This window comes from Haliotis asinina, chromosome 4 (assembly GCF_037392515.1).
Source record: "Haliotis asinina isolate JCU_RB_2024 chromosome 4, JCU_Hal_asi_v2, whole genome shotgun sequence".
NCBI classification, from domain to species: domain Eukaryota; kingdom Metazoa; phylum Mollusca; class Gastropoda; order Lepetellida; family Haliotidae; genus Haliotis; species Haliotis asinina.
In genome coordinates, this window is record NC_090283.1 from 79989729 (window position 1) to 80006388 (window position 16660).

The 16660-nt window shown below is 41.2% G+C and overlaps 2 protein-coding genes across 3 annotated transcripts in view; one reads left to right on the forward strand and one right to left on the reverse strand.

Annotated features, from left to right (window-relative positions):
* LOC137282757 (protoporphyrinogen oxidase-like) overlaps positions 1-9174 on the reverse strand; it is a 28285-nt gene extending 19111 nt beyond the window's left edge. The window contains exons 1-10 of the mRNA XM_067814544.1: positions 8802-9174; positions 5003-5137; positions 4466-4574; positions 3147-3286; positions 2876-3020; positions 2244-2434; positions 1913-1973; positions 1588-1700; positions 1099-1215; positions 651-797 (exon numbers count right to left, since the gene is read on the reverse strand). Of these exons, the coding sequence (XP_067670645.1) occupies positions 651-797; positions 1099-1215; positions 1588-1700; positions 1913-1973; positions 2244-2434; positions 2876-3020; positions 3147-3286; positions 4466-4574; positions 5003-5137; positions 8802-8891 (1248 nt within the window). The 5' untranslated portion in view covers positions 8892-9174. The remainder of the gene's footprint in view (positions 1-650; positions 798-1098; positions 1216-1587; positions 1701-1912; positions 1974-2243; positions 2435-2875; positions 3021-3146; positions 3287-4465; positions 4575-5002; positions 5138-8801) is intronic.
* Positions 9175-15642: 6468 nt separating this feature from the next.
* LOC137281955 (GTPase-activating protein skywalker-like) overlaps positions 15643-16660 on the forward strand; it is a 45026-nt gene continuing 44008 nt past the window's right edge. For both annotated transcript variants that reach the window (XM_067813693.1, XM_067813694.1), the window contains exon 1: positions 15643-15714. The gene's annotated coding sequence lies outside the window, so the exon portion shown is untranslated. The remainder of the gene's footprint in view (positions 15715-16660) is intronic.

A 16660-nucleotide genomic window follows, 5' to 3' on the forward strand; every position in this document is an offset into this window, starting at 1 on the left:
CCCCAAACTACCCACCTTCTGCAGAGCCATGTCTCTGCATCCCCACCTTCTGTAGAGCCATGTCTCTGCATCCCCAAACTACCCACCTTCTGCAGAGCCATGTCTCTGCATCCTCACCTTCTGCAGAGCCATGTCTCTGCATCCCCCAAACTACCCACCTTCTGCAGAGCAATGTGTCTGCATCCCCACCTTCTGCAGAGCCATGTCTCTGCATCCCCCCAAACTACCCACCTTCTGCAGAGCAATGTCTCTGCATCCCCACCTTCTCAGAGCCATGTCTCTGCATCCCCCAAACTACCCACCTTCTGCAGAGCAATGTCTCTGCATCCCCACCTTCTGTAGAGCCATGTCTCTGCATCCCCAAACTACCCACCTTCTGCAGAGCCATGTCTCTGCATCCTCACCTTCTGCACAGCCATGTCTCTGCATCCTCCAAACTACCCACCTTCTGCAGAGCCATGTCTCTGCATCCCCAAAACTACCCACCTTCTGCAGAGTGATGCCTCTGCATCCCCAAAACTACCCACCTTCTGGAGAGCAATGTCTCTGCATCCCCCAAACGACCCACCTTCTGCAGAGCCATGTCTCTTCATCCCCGAAACTACCCACCTTCTGCAGAGCAATGTCTCTGCATCCTCCAAACTACCCACCTTCTGCAGAGCGACGTATGTACGTATGGGTCTCTCTGTGATGCCAAGTTGTGTCCTCAGTGCGTCATGAGCAATTTGCTCTAAGTGAGATTCATCCAGATTGGTCAGCTTCACCAGATCGTCAAACCAGGCTCCCCCCAACATCACCTACAACAACATGGTTGATGCATAAATAACAATAGACCTTGTGTCCAAGTTGAGATGGGAAGGTTCAAGCATTAATGACTGTGATGGATCATTAAACAAAGCTCTTCTCACCATTACAATATTGATTCACAGATACAGAGAAGACTGTCTTTCCCCTATGATTGATTCTACATAAATAACAGAACTGCTCTCACATTCCAGTCCAATGGGAAATCATGTTATGATGTTACTATGGCATCAGTTCAGGGCATTATGTTCCTTCAACATTTTTTACTTGTGAAGGTGTGTATTTTTGACTCACTGTGACACGTGTGCTGTCGGCCATATCACTTCTGTTATGTTCGGGGAAGGTACAGGAATCGTAGATCACACCTAGAACTGGACCGTTCTCGAAGGATGGAAGGAGGTGACCAAAACCCTGGACGAATAAAGCAGAACTTCAGCGATGTATCAGCGTCTACCACTCCAATTACTAAACACACCTTGGCAATATGGGCTACAGCTGGAGTTCGGATAAAATGAAAGGGACCAGGTGGTCTGACATGCTGGGCGTCATATTCAAAATGTTTATCAATGCTAATGACTTCAATCACTTCATTATCTTGTCCACATTTATCTACATACCTCCGTCACATGGCTGCAGTATTGCCCAGTGTTAAGTGAAATACAAATCAACCAGACCTTCACTATCAATACAGACTTGAAGTGGGTTTCTTTTGTAATATATTCTAACGAGTCTGGAATTCAAGGGATGGGGTAATACGAGGAGGAGCTTGGTGTAGGGCCTTACTTCATACGGGAGTTGCAGTCCCTCGTACTCCATGTTGATGACGACAACAGAGACGGCCGGTATCTCCATCAAGTTATCCTTCAAAGGACTGGCAGGGAGCAAGCTGCCCAAATCTGGAAATAATCAACATAAGCAGTTGGAACGAAACATTGGTTGCTTATTCAGATGGTAAAGGTGTCAGTTTATTTTCAAAGGGATTGGTGGAGTTCCTTCATCTTTCAGTACACAATGTTTTTAGGTTGTTGTTTTTCACATTTCAGTATTTTGGAGTTTGGAGATTTATAAAACAACTTTTAAAAAAAAAAGTTATTAAGTGTGATCATACTTTTTGAGTAAACACCGGAGAAGACATGGTCGGCTGTGATGTCCTCCCCTTCAGTCTGCACCTGCAAAACAAATTAATTGAAATCATATTTAACATAATAAATGCCTCTTTCAGTCACAGATGGTCAGCTCATGGAATTTTAAAAATGTGATACTGTACAAAGACCGTGACACATTCACGCTTGCACTCACGCACACACAGTCTTTGAAGCTAAGAGTTCTAGGTTTGACAATTTAGATATGCGATGTACATGTTTATGGCCATTTCATTAATGTCACTTCATACCCTTCCATCTCATACGTTACTCTAATTTTAACGATTGCAGTCTGACCTTGAGTTTCCCATCATGCAGCAGCTCAATGCCCATACATGGTGTGGAGGTCCTGACCTCTGTTGTATTGTTCTCACCAATCACGGTGTACATAGTATCGGTCAGTTCCTGCAAGCCCGTCCGTAGTGACCAAGACACCCATTTCTCCAACTTCGCTACCCGCACCAGCGACGAGGATGGAATCTCCCTCTCTACAACATGTGATAGCAAACGTAACAAACTTGTGTTTGGGGGATGTATTTATGGTACAATATGTTGTAAATATGGACGCTATCTCTGTTGTCACAGACATGTTTATGTGGCGCTTAGTCTCTGAATATATAGTCTCTGAATATATTTAATTTGAACAGAAACCAATAATTCCATTTAAACTGAAAAGGACACCTAAGGAAATCTGGTACTGCTTCATTCTGGGCTTTTGCAGATGGGAAATAATGCAGTTCATGGACTGGAGGTTTTCCAGTAGAAACAGTTTGAAGTACCACAACCTTATCTGTCGCTGGGTGTCCGGTGGGTTTATACCCTGATAAAGCACTCATCCTACATCCTAGCTACATACTCTCTCACAATTGTAATGATTTAAAGCACAGGTATTCAATACATATCAACTCTACATTCACCAACAGTCTTACTTTTCGGTGTCAACATGCCCTTGATGACTGACCCGTGGTCTCTCTCCATGTTGGTCAGCATCGGAAAGCATGCGTCCACACTCAGGCTCCTGCAATTTCCTGCAAATATCCCCCGGCACATCGGGTCAACAGCATAGTCGGCAAGCTGCAACATTAATGTGTGAAACAACATGGGTATTCCTTATGTCCGTGCTTGGGACAGTCTTGGATAAGTCTTTTCATGATTTGAGGTCTCTTGGACAAAGATACTGCTTCATATCAATGTGCTTACCTCCGACCCAAATCTCCTGGCTACAAAAGCATGAACAGTTTCATCAGAGTTATCTCCCTTCTTTGTAAGCAGCTCTTTCAGCCCACTCAAGATCATGGGCTTGGTGAAGGGCGCTTGTGTCCTCAAGATGGACTTTAGACCTACACATGAGAAAAAGTTTCCTTTCAGTATCATCACATCATGTGAAAGGACAGAGAAAACTGAAGCATGTCGTCAACACATATTTTGCAGGGCCTATGAATGATTCAGTGAGAGTGTGAGTGAGTTTCACTTAACACCGCACTCTGCAATATTCCAGCTATATGGCGGTGGTCTGTATTAATCAAGTCTGGACCAGACAATCAACATCCATCTGTGGAATTGAGAACCAATGGCTTGTGTCAACCACGTTAATGAGCCTGACCACCCGATCCCGCTAGTCGCCTCTTATGACAAGCTTAGTCGCCTTTTGTGGCAAGCATGGGTTGCTGAAGACCTATTCTACCCTGGATCTTTACGGGTCATGAAAAATTCAGAAAAAGCATTAGCAGATCCTGGTGCATGTAAAGGAGGCAATCAGGATACACAACTGATTAAGCAGTCCTTCTACTGAGGTGGTCATGTGTTCTTTGGTAATTGTTGAAATTCATTGTTTAGTGAAAATCAAGGAAATAACCTCATACATAGTCTGTACTATGTTATTGTTACCTAGTACATGTTATCGTGTTATCCTATTCCTTGAACTACCAGACCTTTTATAACATGAGGGAGTATGATTTCCCTTTAAGCATTATGCAGGGGACACCTTCACCAATGTGAGTGGTGGGGGACTGAACTCACAGCATAACCTCATACATAGTCTGTACTACGTTACTGTTACTCATGAGTATGACTTCCCTTTAAGCATTATGCAGGGGACACCTTCGGACTGAGCTCACAGCATAACCTCATACATAGTCTGTACTACGTTACTGTTACTCATGAGTATGATTTCCCTTTAAGCATTATGCAGGGGACACCTTCGGACTGAGCTCACAGCATGATGAGCAAACACACACACTACTTGACTCCAAAACCACTGCATCATAATCTGGTCAATACTGACACCAGGAAAGTCAGCAAACTCATTTTGAGTATTTTACTCAATTGAGTTTTCTCAAATTTCTCAGGTTACTACGGTAATAAAACATTTTCCATCCCTTATACCACATACAGACCATATACTATGTACAATGGACAATGACAGAGTGAAATGACCAAAATATTATGTTGGGTTTGGGGCTGTTTTTTGTTTTGGCAACTGACACGCATCTCTTATTTCTCTATTAAGTAGATCTTACTGTTAGGTAAGGCATGAATTTGACCATCAATAAACAGGAATCTGTTTTTAGCTGCAGCGCTGGTAGACAGACTTGGAAGAATCTGATTGGATAGCCCCAGTTCTTCTGCCTGCAGAGATAGAAAAACACATTAAAAAATGACCACATCAATAGTGGAACCCCTCCCCTTCAAGTTTTTGGACATACGACTGGTAAACATCATACATGCAGGGTAAATGTGTAGGACATCAGACATACTGATATTGCATGTAAAACTGGACAACCATACAGTAACCAACTGACTAGGTCACACACTTGAGACAAATATTACAAATGTTCTAAACGCGAATTGAGTGGCATTAATATTTCTTACATCCTGTACAACAATCAAGAAAAGTGCACATTAATAGTTATACAGTCTACTTTCAATTTGATCAAAACCTGTTTAGGTTATGGAAATATACAAAACTAGTTAGCAGGATTCCATTGGTTATGCAGTCTATGCATATTTGGATTTTAACTTTCAAAACTGTTTAACAGTCATAAACAAATCATCACCAGCAGGAGTGAGTTGATTCCAGAATCCCCCACCGGTCGTAGACTGCGGGGACCATGCTCGAACACTGATCCATTGTCGTACCGCGTTGACCTCACCCAGCCTCCCAGACGGTCAGACGCTTCCAGGAGAATAACCTGGAAAGGAAGGTGCTGCATCTGTACTATTGTCAGTTGAACAAAGTGAGTAATTTGGTGGGCTGGAGAGAAAAAGCTCACTAGACTCAGGTCAGTACTCAGGACATTTCATAAAACTGACTCAACGTTCTCTGTTCCGTTTTACTCCCACATTACAATATGCCTTAAACGAGACCAGGGAACAGAGATGGACAAGGGAGAAAACGCACTTTTCACATGCTTTGGTGATACAAATCAATGATGCAGTTGATAGTCTTTGAAAGGCATTTAGAAGTGATACACATAAAGGCAAGAGTTTTTATGGATGACAACTTCTTTATTGTGAAGGGTCACAACGTTTCGAAGTGTATTCAAATACTTCTTCATCTGGTGAATGGAACAATCATGAACAGACAGCTATATATATGTACATATTGAAACAACAATACAAGAAAGGAAGCTAGTAGTTTTGGATGGACAAGAGTGGAAGCCAGGGAGTGTTAATCCAGGTGTAGTTGATGACACAACAGTGGTGACTATATAACAAGGTGGTATGAAAAGTCGCCTATATAGTAGTATGTACAAGGACAAAGAGGCCAGCACTGATGCTTTATTAACCTAATATTATTGAGTTCCAAGTGCTAGGGAGATATTTTCCTTGGTCATGACTGATTGACGGTTGGCTTCTTCTGATATCTATGGCACACTGCTGGGGATTTTATGCCGCCAGTTGTTGTTGACAGATTGGGCTTTGTGGCTTCCAGTATGATGGTGTGGTCCTGGTTCTTGTTGATGTGTTCAGAAACAGCAGATTTGAGGTCGAGTTTGTTGACAGATGCTTGAACTTTCACAATAAAGAAGTTGTCATCCATAAAAACTCCTGCCTTGATGCAACTGATTATGACATTTCCTCTAAATGTCTTACTTAGACATGCAGTTATCACATTGTCAAGACCTTGACTGAGAATGGTCACCATTTCCAAGAAATGAGCTCTGTTGTTGCATCGAACACTGACGGCATTGTGTGTGCACTGTGTGTGCACTGTGTGTGCATTGTGTGTGCATGCATTCATGCATGTGTGTTGAAATAGAGCAACTGTATTGCTGAATGATAACTGCAGAAGATCTACATTTCAATTTGATCAAAACCAGCTTAGGTTATAAAAATAGGCAAAACCAGTTAGCAGTATTGCAAAGGTGTAGAAGCAAAGTGGTTGAAACATTTCCTTTTCATGCAGAAGATATTGATAGGTTGATTTCCCACATGGGTACAATGGGTGAAACCCAGCCTATTTTAAATGTCTGCAATATTACTGGAATTTTGCTAAAAGCTCACAGTAACTCACTCACTTGACCATCACTCCCTAATAAAAAAAACGCAGAATTTCAATTAAGACACTTTACAAGGGAGAAATATATTAAACTTAGAGTGATATACAGTTTTTGTTTTTTGAAAGCCAAGCCACCCAGTCCTTGTTCTCTCAGCTCAATTTCAAACACAAGGCAGGGTAATAACAAGTGCCATGTTTCATCATTTTACGACCGGTGAAGATCCAAGGTAGAACAGATCTTCAGCAAAGAATGCTTGCCACAAAAGGTGTCTATGCTGGTCAAAAGAGGCAACTAACGGGATCAGGTGGTCAGGCTCGCTGACTTGCTCACACGCCATCAGTTCCCAGTTATGCAGATCAATGCTCATGCTGTTAATCACTGGATTGTCTGGTTCAGACTTGTTTATTGGTGGCCCCCATATGCCTGGAATATTGCTGAATGCAGTGTAAAACTAAACTCACTCACACACTCATCATTTCACGTAATTAGGTGGGGCCAGGAGATTCAACCACTCTAAGGGAAGGCACTCTTTCCACTGGACTACGGAGTTGTTCCTGAAGACAAGTCAGAAGCACATGCTGACATGAGGGATCCACACCATCAGGGAATCGCTTACTTCAATGAGGCAACAATTTAAGGTGATTTTTCACTTTTTTCTGTCCCACAAATGGTGTGACACAAAATAAGCAAAAAAATCATAAAAATCATAACTTGTAAAATCAGTAATTTTTATCTGTCTTCCAAGACCATCTTTATAGATAAGATAATTGGAACAATGACAAGTTCTTAATGAAAATAAACTTTCACATTAATTGATCAATGTGCATTGTATAGACTCTGTCCATTGTCTCATAGACGACAATGTAGGATTATGAAATATGTGTGCAGTACAGATATCTGTTTTTGCCCTACTTAACGCAAACCTATATGAACAAATACTGAGCTGCACAAACATATTTATGTAAATATTTTTTATGAGTGACCCAAGATAGACTGTTTGCAAAAATTTGTATATCATTAAACAAAAACAGTCTGGACTATCCTACCGTCTATATCATTTGAGGTTCCTATGACAGTATGTGGCTTCCCTGACAAGAAAAGTGTTCACAAACCAGGACTGTGTCCCTGTATTTGACACTGTGAAAGGGAGGTCATACAATTGCCTGATACACACTTTACACAGATGCATAAAATACAAAATGAAACTGGATAGAGATAATTAACATGATAATGTTTAATACAGCTTTATTTGTATTAATAAAGTACAACTGCACTTATCCTACAGCAACATTTCAGCAACTTAGTGATGTTACACATTCCCTCTCACAATCCACCATGTTGTGCTAATTTCATGAGAGACACCAAGATTGTTTCACTGTTTACATTATGTTCCCATTTTCGGAAACTGAATGCTTGATATTGTTGATCTTAGCCTGCTGGGTGTGGATGTTGGCCTTGTTCCTGGCAGCTTGAAATATATGATGATGGACCACCATTCCAGTCTGTCGCCATGATTTCTCAGCTCATCGATGCTCATGTTTAGTAAGTCTCACCTCATCGGTCATCCAGCTGATGTCTGATCCTACCTACCACAACATAATCAGTCTTGAGTAGAGTATGCTTGTGCAGGAGCTCCTGTAGAATCGGTTGTAAGCGTCGTCTAAGACATTCACATCAGTCGATGTTGGTGGTGATTGGACAGGGATTTCACTAGCATCAATGGCTTTTTGAAACAGATCAATGTCAATGGTTCTGGCTTTTCTGTATGTCACAACACTTCTGGGTGCAGATGGTTGTTTCAGATTCAGGTGGCAGGTCACAGTACTGTGATCAGATATGCCATGATCACTGACAACTAAACATATCTGATTCTTTGGTGATGACCAGGTCCAAACTGTGACCACTTTTGTGGGTAGCAATGTAACATGCTGTTTGGGGGGTTAGTTCATTCAGAATATAGGCAAATCTAGATGATAATGTGTTGGAGTTGTTCGTTGGTACACATTATTGCATCTATCAGAAGACAAAACTCTTGTGTGATGAATAAGTGGGCTGTACTATCACACACACACACACACACACACACAGAGAGAGAGAGAGAGAGAGAGAGAGAGAGAGAGAGAGAAAGATATGGTCTTTGCACACACACGAAAATAATGACAGTGATGTCGTTTTTCAGCGTGATGTCAGTTACGTAATTCAACAGTCATGTGATCTGACGCCGTGACTGAAACTATAGGAAACAAAATCACATAATTAATGATCTAATGGAATGATAACTGTAATATACTAAGTGTGTGTTGTGCTGGTTATCACGTCTCCAGTCCGTGCGATAGTGGTGATTATTCCATACCTTAGCAAATTTTGCGGCTGTCTGCCTCTGTAGATAGTACACCGCCGCTAGTCCGCTGACTCCCCCGCCCAAAACTACTGCTGTCGACATAGTTAGTCCAGGGTAATAGAAACACACGTCGTGAACACACCTGTCCTACATTTTCACATGGTGACATATTGGGTCAGATGTCATAGGACAACATAAGGTTGAGGTCAGACAAGATAAATCATCCGAAAGAGAGAAAATAAACAAGTACAGAACTGTCAGGGGCTTTGGAATCAGATCCCTTACACACTTATTGTTTGTGGGAGCATTAGTCAATCTAGTCAAGTCATTTCAAAGACTTTCAGCAAACCGCTCCGCTCAAAGGGGCGTAACTCCATTTAAACGTGGCGCGTTTTATGAACTTAATACTGACATCAACCTTGCTATGCATTGGTCCTGATTTCTGAGATTTGATATTTGAATGCGATATTTAAATTGTTTTTAAATTCAGTTGATAAAATAAAAACAACAAAGTGGCCCACATGTAAGAAGAAGTGGGGGTGGAAGAGAGGGAAAGGGGTTAGAATTTGAGTAATATTTATAGTTTTCTTACGAGTATGTTTTCCATAGACCATCTCTAATTACATCGATCGACCGACTCTTACTTGGCCTACAACCTGAAATTTAACAAAGCGTGTTTTTATTATTGAAACAATCCCATGTTTTTTTCTTCTTTTCAAGAAGCAGATTTTTCATAAGAACTCCAATCAAAGCTAGAGATATTTTTGCCTGGTTTTCTTTCCATGTAGATATGAATAAATCAAGATTTTTCTGTCTGTTTCATTGTTTAAAAGTGGCAGTCCACGTTTTAGATGATGAGCGCAACGCGACACACTCAGATACAACTATAGGCTAGTCCTTACCAAACTTCCACACAGACAATGTCCATGTACACTCCTTGCACTAAACGTGATCATAAAATAGCGTGTTAGACTGGAAATGAGAAGATCATCTATTAAAACACTCTGTCCCAGTTGCTCATAGTGTCAATCATGGGATCGACTTGTTTACATTCCGCCATCACATCGCACCAACGTTGTTGAGTGCGGTCCCCAACACCATACCAAGTGTACAGACATTATGACAGACAAAAATGTGCATTCACATAATTCACAAATACTACAGCAAATCCTGCTGCAAAACTATGTATAAAAACTACAGGGAGACAGCAGCTTCCAACCTTAATTAACGGAATTGTGGAACATAACACAAAAGCTAAATTTTGCTATCATCACACATGAATCCTGCTAATGGCTGTCGGAGAATGATGTACGTATGGAGATCAATACCGGGCACCTGTTACCCGATTGCTGAATAACTACTCAATTACTACAGGTCGTGCTGTATCTGCCGACAAAACGACAACTCATATCAACCCGACGGATCGTTCATATTAATTTGCCACAGATTTCGCCATTGCCCGACATCAGTAAGTACTATATTACTCATTACCTCCAATCGTATGCACCTGTGTCAGTCGGCGCGAGTCGGCAAGACCCACGTATTGACGAATTTCATGGGGACAATTTAATGCGACGGTTTTGACCAATCATCCATCTGAATGTGAGAATCTGTGTTCAGTTCAAAGACTTCAGCATTTTGTATTTCATATTGGGATTAGATTGCTATGACAGACGCTTGGCCAGTTAGACTGTAGTCCTTGAATTAACTAAGGGTAACAAAAAGTGCTAGAATTTGTACTTTACTAAGAAAATGTTATCCTAAATATAAGATTTGTTACATTTGACCACTTTCTCAGTGGCATTCTGTAACCATAGCTTTTGGCCGTGGGAGCCGTGCCAATTTACACCGATCAGAGGAGTACACAAAGTACGCAGCCTTGACTACCAGCTAGTTGTCAGACTTCCATTTTTGTAGAAGTCGCGGTGGCTGAGCGGGCTCGGCGGCTGACTTTGTATGTTGGCGATTAGGTGCCTGACTGAGGGTGCGGGCACCTACCCCCCACCCAAGGTTTATGCGCCAAGTATAAGTGTCCCCACGGCTTCCTACGCTCTGTATGTCATGTACAAAATGACCCTCTACCGTCTTTAAATCATCACACACCAGCTTTCAATTATGAATGGTCCCTAATATCCAAAAGAAACGATACCAAACACCTTTTAAATATATATTTTTAATTAAGTACTCCTTTTTGTAAGAAGGCATACTTGAGCGTTTGAGATGTTAACCACACGTATTCGATCGAAATATCCGGAACCGTTTGATCAGCTGGCAAAAAACGCATACTTTGCCAAAATGACGTTACGTCCCGTAGAACGAAATGCACGTGCAGTTCAACAATATAACCCTGTTGACACGACACGCTGAGGTCGCAGCAACAAAAGGAACACACACACAAAACGCCACGTTTGACAGGAACTGTGAGGGAGAGAGTCATTGGAGTGGTTCGACAGGGAGCACCACACATCGACGTCGCCATAAGGTCAGGTTAATGCAGCGGTTACGTCAAACAGAACAGGTTGGACAAGAGACAGGGCGAGAAGCGAGAGACCTCAGATAACCACGCCTAGTACGGTAAATAACGTGTTTCGTGGACTCTGGGACAGACTGCAGTTCACCTAGCTGGCACTAGTGTCTAACGTGGGTACCAAGAGCCGAAAAGTTTGAACTGAGTGTAGGGTTAGCCTGTGGCTTGTTGATTGCCACCATGCCCATGGGATGAGACAGGGACCTTTCTTTGGACCAGAGCAGGTCACCAACTGGCTGGGCCACATTTTGCACTTTTTCTACGATATAAAAGACTATCTATTGTATAGCCATATGTAACATTTCTCATCATCCCCGTTATAAGTCGAGTAATGTAGTACGAATAAACGAATAGATGAAACGACTGAATGCAGTCATAGGGCCTTGTAACGCAAAAAAATGCCATCAAGGCATGTACTGTCACTAACTGGGTTTTAGAATTACATAACAGGATTGATAGTGCTAAGACCCCGTTAATGACACTACATACCTTTATGGCAGTTTTTCGTCCGTTTTTGACAAGCCCCTGTGATTGCAACCATAAAATATTGAACAATAGCGTTCTATTTACTTGGTTCGGTGTCTGGTAAAGACCCATTCTCGTTTCTTTGTCTGTTTGTTTGTTTTAAACATTTATGATTTTTAACACAAACACACCGCAAATCGATATATATATATATATATATAACTGGACTTAGTTGTGTTCTACGCGATCGGGCCATGATTATGTATAACTTTAAGAAATATTACAAATAGAAAAACAGATGCAGTGGCAACAATAATGATTACCATTAACGCATCATCAATGCGTCAAACAACGGGGTAAATATGACGTCATAAAGGTTGGATGTCCGGTATTTCACGTTACGTCAATAGATTCTGGTTGTATGTTGACGTCACAATGGTAATGTAACGTGCTACATCAAATCGAGCACATGTTCCTCCTTTACTGCCGAGGTTTTCCGAAAACAACCCTCCCGTAAAGAAGCCCATGGGGTACTACTAAGAATTTGTTTCCAAACAATGGGCTTTTATTTAATTCAAAGTATCCAACTTTCGTTTATTGTTTCGAATGGAGAAGAGGTGGCTATGGTGGATCTGAACAGCTGACTTCGAGGGAGCACCTGCAGTGTAGGTTTTGAGGAGGGTGACATGGATGTAGACATGCAAGCAACGTTGATGACGAAGATCCTTTCAGAGGAATTGAGCTGTTTGAATGACTTGTTGGAAAACCCATAGATGATGGCGCAAACGGTATCGGCTGCGATGATCCTGTGTACGATGGGTTGCCTCTTTTGAACCTCAAAGTTCCATGGCCATTTTTGTAAAAAATGCAAAGTTTACAAGAGTTATATTACAGTTTGTATGCGTTCCGTTTCATTGGAAGAAATATTAAAAAAGATTTCCGTCGCTTGTTGCCTCATGATTCTCTATTGCATATGATTGTCACTTTAAAACATTTCCGAATAGAACCCCCGGCTTCAATTTGGTGTCAAATTTCACTTGTCCAAAACCCTATTTTCCGTGTAGAAACACTGGGTTTGCTTTCGGAATACCACGGTATGCACTGGTTTTATCTGTGTACCAAATGTTATTGAAAGTCTGGGCACTCATAAAGGCCATTCGACCATCGCCTTTGAGGGGTACTGATATAGGACCTCACGACAGACCTTTGGTCTGCGATTTAGACGCTTTGTGAGCTAGTCAATATCAATATTCAATTTTCTACGAATGTGGAGAAAGTATTAATTATCCAATACAAAATAATTTTCTCTGTCATTGTACCGTTTCAAACCCGTCTGCAATACCTTGAACCTCATCTAAGTCGGCGGCACGAACTCCCAATGCATTAAGATGACCGCTTGTCAGCTTCGCGAACAAATACAACGAAGTAAGAAGCAGTGTGACGTAAATACTGGAATGGTGAATGACACTACTATCTATGCTGCACCTTAACCGGGGAATGTATATGTACTGCTTGGTCATATCGAACTCAAACGTACCAGTAATTGTACTTTGTTATACCCTTACTTCGACTAAATTTATAACATACAGCAAGACAGACAAAATGTCAAGCACGTTCGTTGTATGCATGTATGTATTATGATAGGCTACATATTTGTCCAGCGTCTCTTCCGCACCAGACAATACAGAGAGCTCGTTTCCTCCCGCACCCCTAATGTTGGCACAGTTATCAACGTGTGTCACTGATGTCTTTCGTCATGCAGTCCTCGTCCCTTCATGTTTAGAAGCCATATATATCCATCAAATTACGGAAACAATGAGACATATTCAACATAGGGTGACGACAGGAACAGAACTACCAATCACTCGCTGGCAGACCGGATATGTCGGCCTATGGGTGCCTCACCTATAATTATGAATAATATTGCCGTTGATCCATTTACAGTATATAATAATACGCTTTAGCTATAATCATCATTGAAATTTGGGTACACATTTAAACCCCGCTTACCCGGAAGCATCTCTGCCGCTTATACACAGCATGGACATTTTCTGTGGAGCGGGAATGGCATATGGCACGGATTAAACAGTTTGCAATTACCAGTTACATTATTATAAGGTTATGTAATCCACTGGTTAATCGAGGGTAAAGTGGAAGACCAGCTTATCCGTTAGAGGTACCTGGTATGTGTCACGTACTCTGAACTCATCTATATACGTTGTTGCATCATACAGATTCCTCACGGTTTTCGCCACAATGGCCTTTATCTGTTTATCTCCTAATCCTGCACTCCCCTCGTATACAAGAATTCTAAAAATAACTGGGTTCTCTCTACACTTACTGGGCGAAGTAAGTTGACCCTGTGTTCAAATGCTGTATACAGTAAGGGTGTCTGTCATCCTGGATCACGGAAGTGCGTAGTTTCGTGAGTGTTCGTATAAAATAAGTATATTTGCGAATGAATAGAATTCAAACATTGCTTGTGTTGGAAAACCCATTGATGGATGTGGATGAGATCTAAAACTGGACACATACTACACGTTCACTACACAACACGTTATCCTTTCTCGTCGTCTTAGAAAACATACATATATGTGTGTGTGTGTGTGTGTGTGCGCGCGCGTGCGTACGTATGTGCGTGCGTGTGTTTCTATAATTCATACCAGAAGTCACGAAGGTGAGGTTCTATTTATCATAAAAATCATTCTTCATTGGTTTTCACTGAAAAATGTCTTATCTCTAAACACTCTACTGCGACCTGTGAAGGACTGGTTAGAAGATTGATCTTCAGTAACCCATGTTTGTCGTAAGAGGCGACTAACGGGATGGGTTGGTTAGACTCGCTGACTTGGTTGACACAGATGATGGGTTCCCAATTGCGCAGATCGATGCTCCTGCTGCTGATCACTGGATTGTCTGGTCCAGACTGGATTATTTACAGACCGCCGCTACATGTATATAGCTGGAATATTGCTGATTACGACGTAAAACTAAACTCACTCACTCGCACATTACCGGTGCAGGGATATTTTCGATAACAAATGATATAACCTGAAGCCTACTGATTTAAAATATGACAAAACAAAAACATATATCCTACTAAAAACGCAAACAACACAAAACCAAACACAAGTGTAACAACAAAGTAACAAAATACATGTATATAAATAACTAAAGACTAAATATAAATAATCAAAGACCTTATAATAATTATCTGGTCGTGCTAAAATCAAAGGTGTCATTTTTTATGATCTGAGGCGGAGTGTCAATTTTTGTCGATGTAATACACTCACGTGCCCATGTGTCATATGACATGCAAAATTTTGTAATTTTCATAGTCAGATGACTACATACGGTACCTTGAATTTGTGCGTATGTTGATCAACTCATTAGTAATTATCGTAAGATTCAAGTGCATGTTTTCAGGTGCATTTGTACAGGGATACTCTACAACATGTATGGGCGTCGCTGGTCTGTATGACATGTGGTGTAATCATAATGTACACCAAATATACAAGTTTCCTGACTGGTAAAGTCAACATCTGCTGATCCGAAACCAACGATATCATGTTACATCAACGTTTGATTACTCATCACCACGAGACTAATATCGACGGCAATACTATAGGTCTCTAGATTTTGTGTGAATAATGTTTGAAAATAATAGTTATCTTCATTTTTTGTCGTGTTCATGATAAAGTGCCCGCTTGGCAAAATATGTACACATGGACAGCTGGGAGACTTCTGAAATTTAAAGCACTGACGACAAGTCTGCACACTCCTCAACACTCACGTGGTTTTGTTTACCGGCTGTCAGTGAAATCTCGCGCTGTCTCGCGGAATCACGTGACAAATCCCCAAGTGCTGAAACTCTCGGGTATCTTGCACAAGACACATTGCCAATTCCACTTGTTCTTTACTCAAAGTTTACAGGTAAGTGTATCACCTATACCGTTCTTACATCAACGTTACAGCTGCCTTGACATGCACAAGATTGTGTGATTATTCGATTCATCGTCACCATCATTCTTAAATGTAAACAATCGTCCTTTCAACATTTTCTTCGCTTTCGAAAACCGATCAGTGTTAAACATATACGTCCATTGTGGGAGTAAGTCTTTTCTATAATTAATAATCGTCAGAATGACAGAGAAATAACGAGGCTGACAAATGTAGGTGACACCATTGTGGATGTTCTTGTCCATTGTAACAGGAGCTGGAGCGCCAGAGTGTACATGGTGCAATTATTAGGTCAAGGGGAGGTACTGGAATAAGGAGGTGGGGGTCTTCCTTATCCGGTCACAATGTTTTCATCATTAACCTCATTTTGAGAAACAAATCACTTTCTGTTACAATTTTTGTCTTTGCCAAGACTGTAAACAAGTGATGGGTATATGGTCTCTGATTTGGTCATTGATGTAAAAGAGTTAAAGTTCCAGGGGACTGCCAGGTTTTGCTTACTATAATTATTCTTCACTAACTGAAAGGCTGTAATGATACCTTGATATGACAAGTGACATGAAAGGTGTATCAACCCACCAAAACAATATGTGATATTATGAGAATACAACTGGCAGTACCTGGCCAGTTAGTATTATTTTAGATAGATTTTATTGTTGATATGAAGATTATTTTTTGATGAATTTCCCATACTGATTAGTGACTGGTAGTAAAATGTGTCAAAAGGCTGGCTTCTGTAGACTGAAGTGCAAATTCTGTGAAAAAGGTCACAGCTAAAGTGGGGACAGCTTTTGATGAAGTAAACATACACAGTTAAGTAAGAAAGTGGGTTGGGGTCACTCATCCAGAGCAATCCCCCCCCGGGACTGGTTGGTGGATTTGTTGTTGTTTCCTGCCGCTGCCTTCCACTGTTTGACCT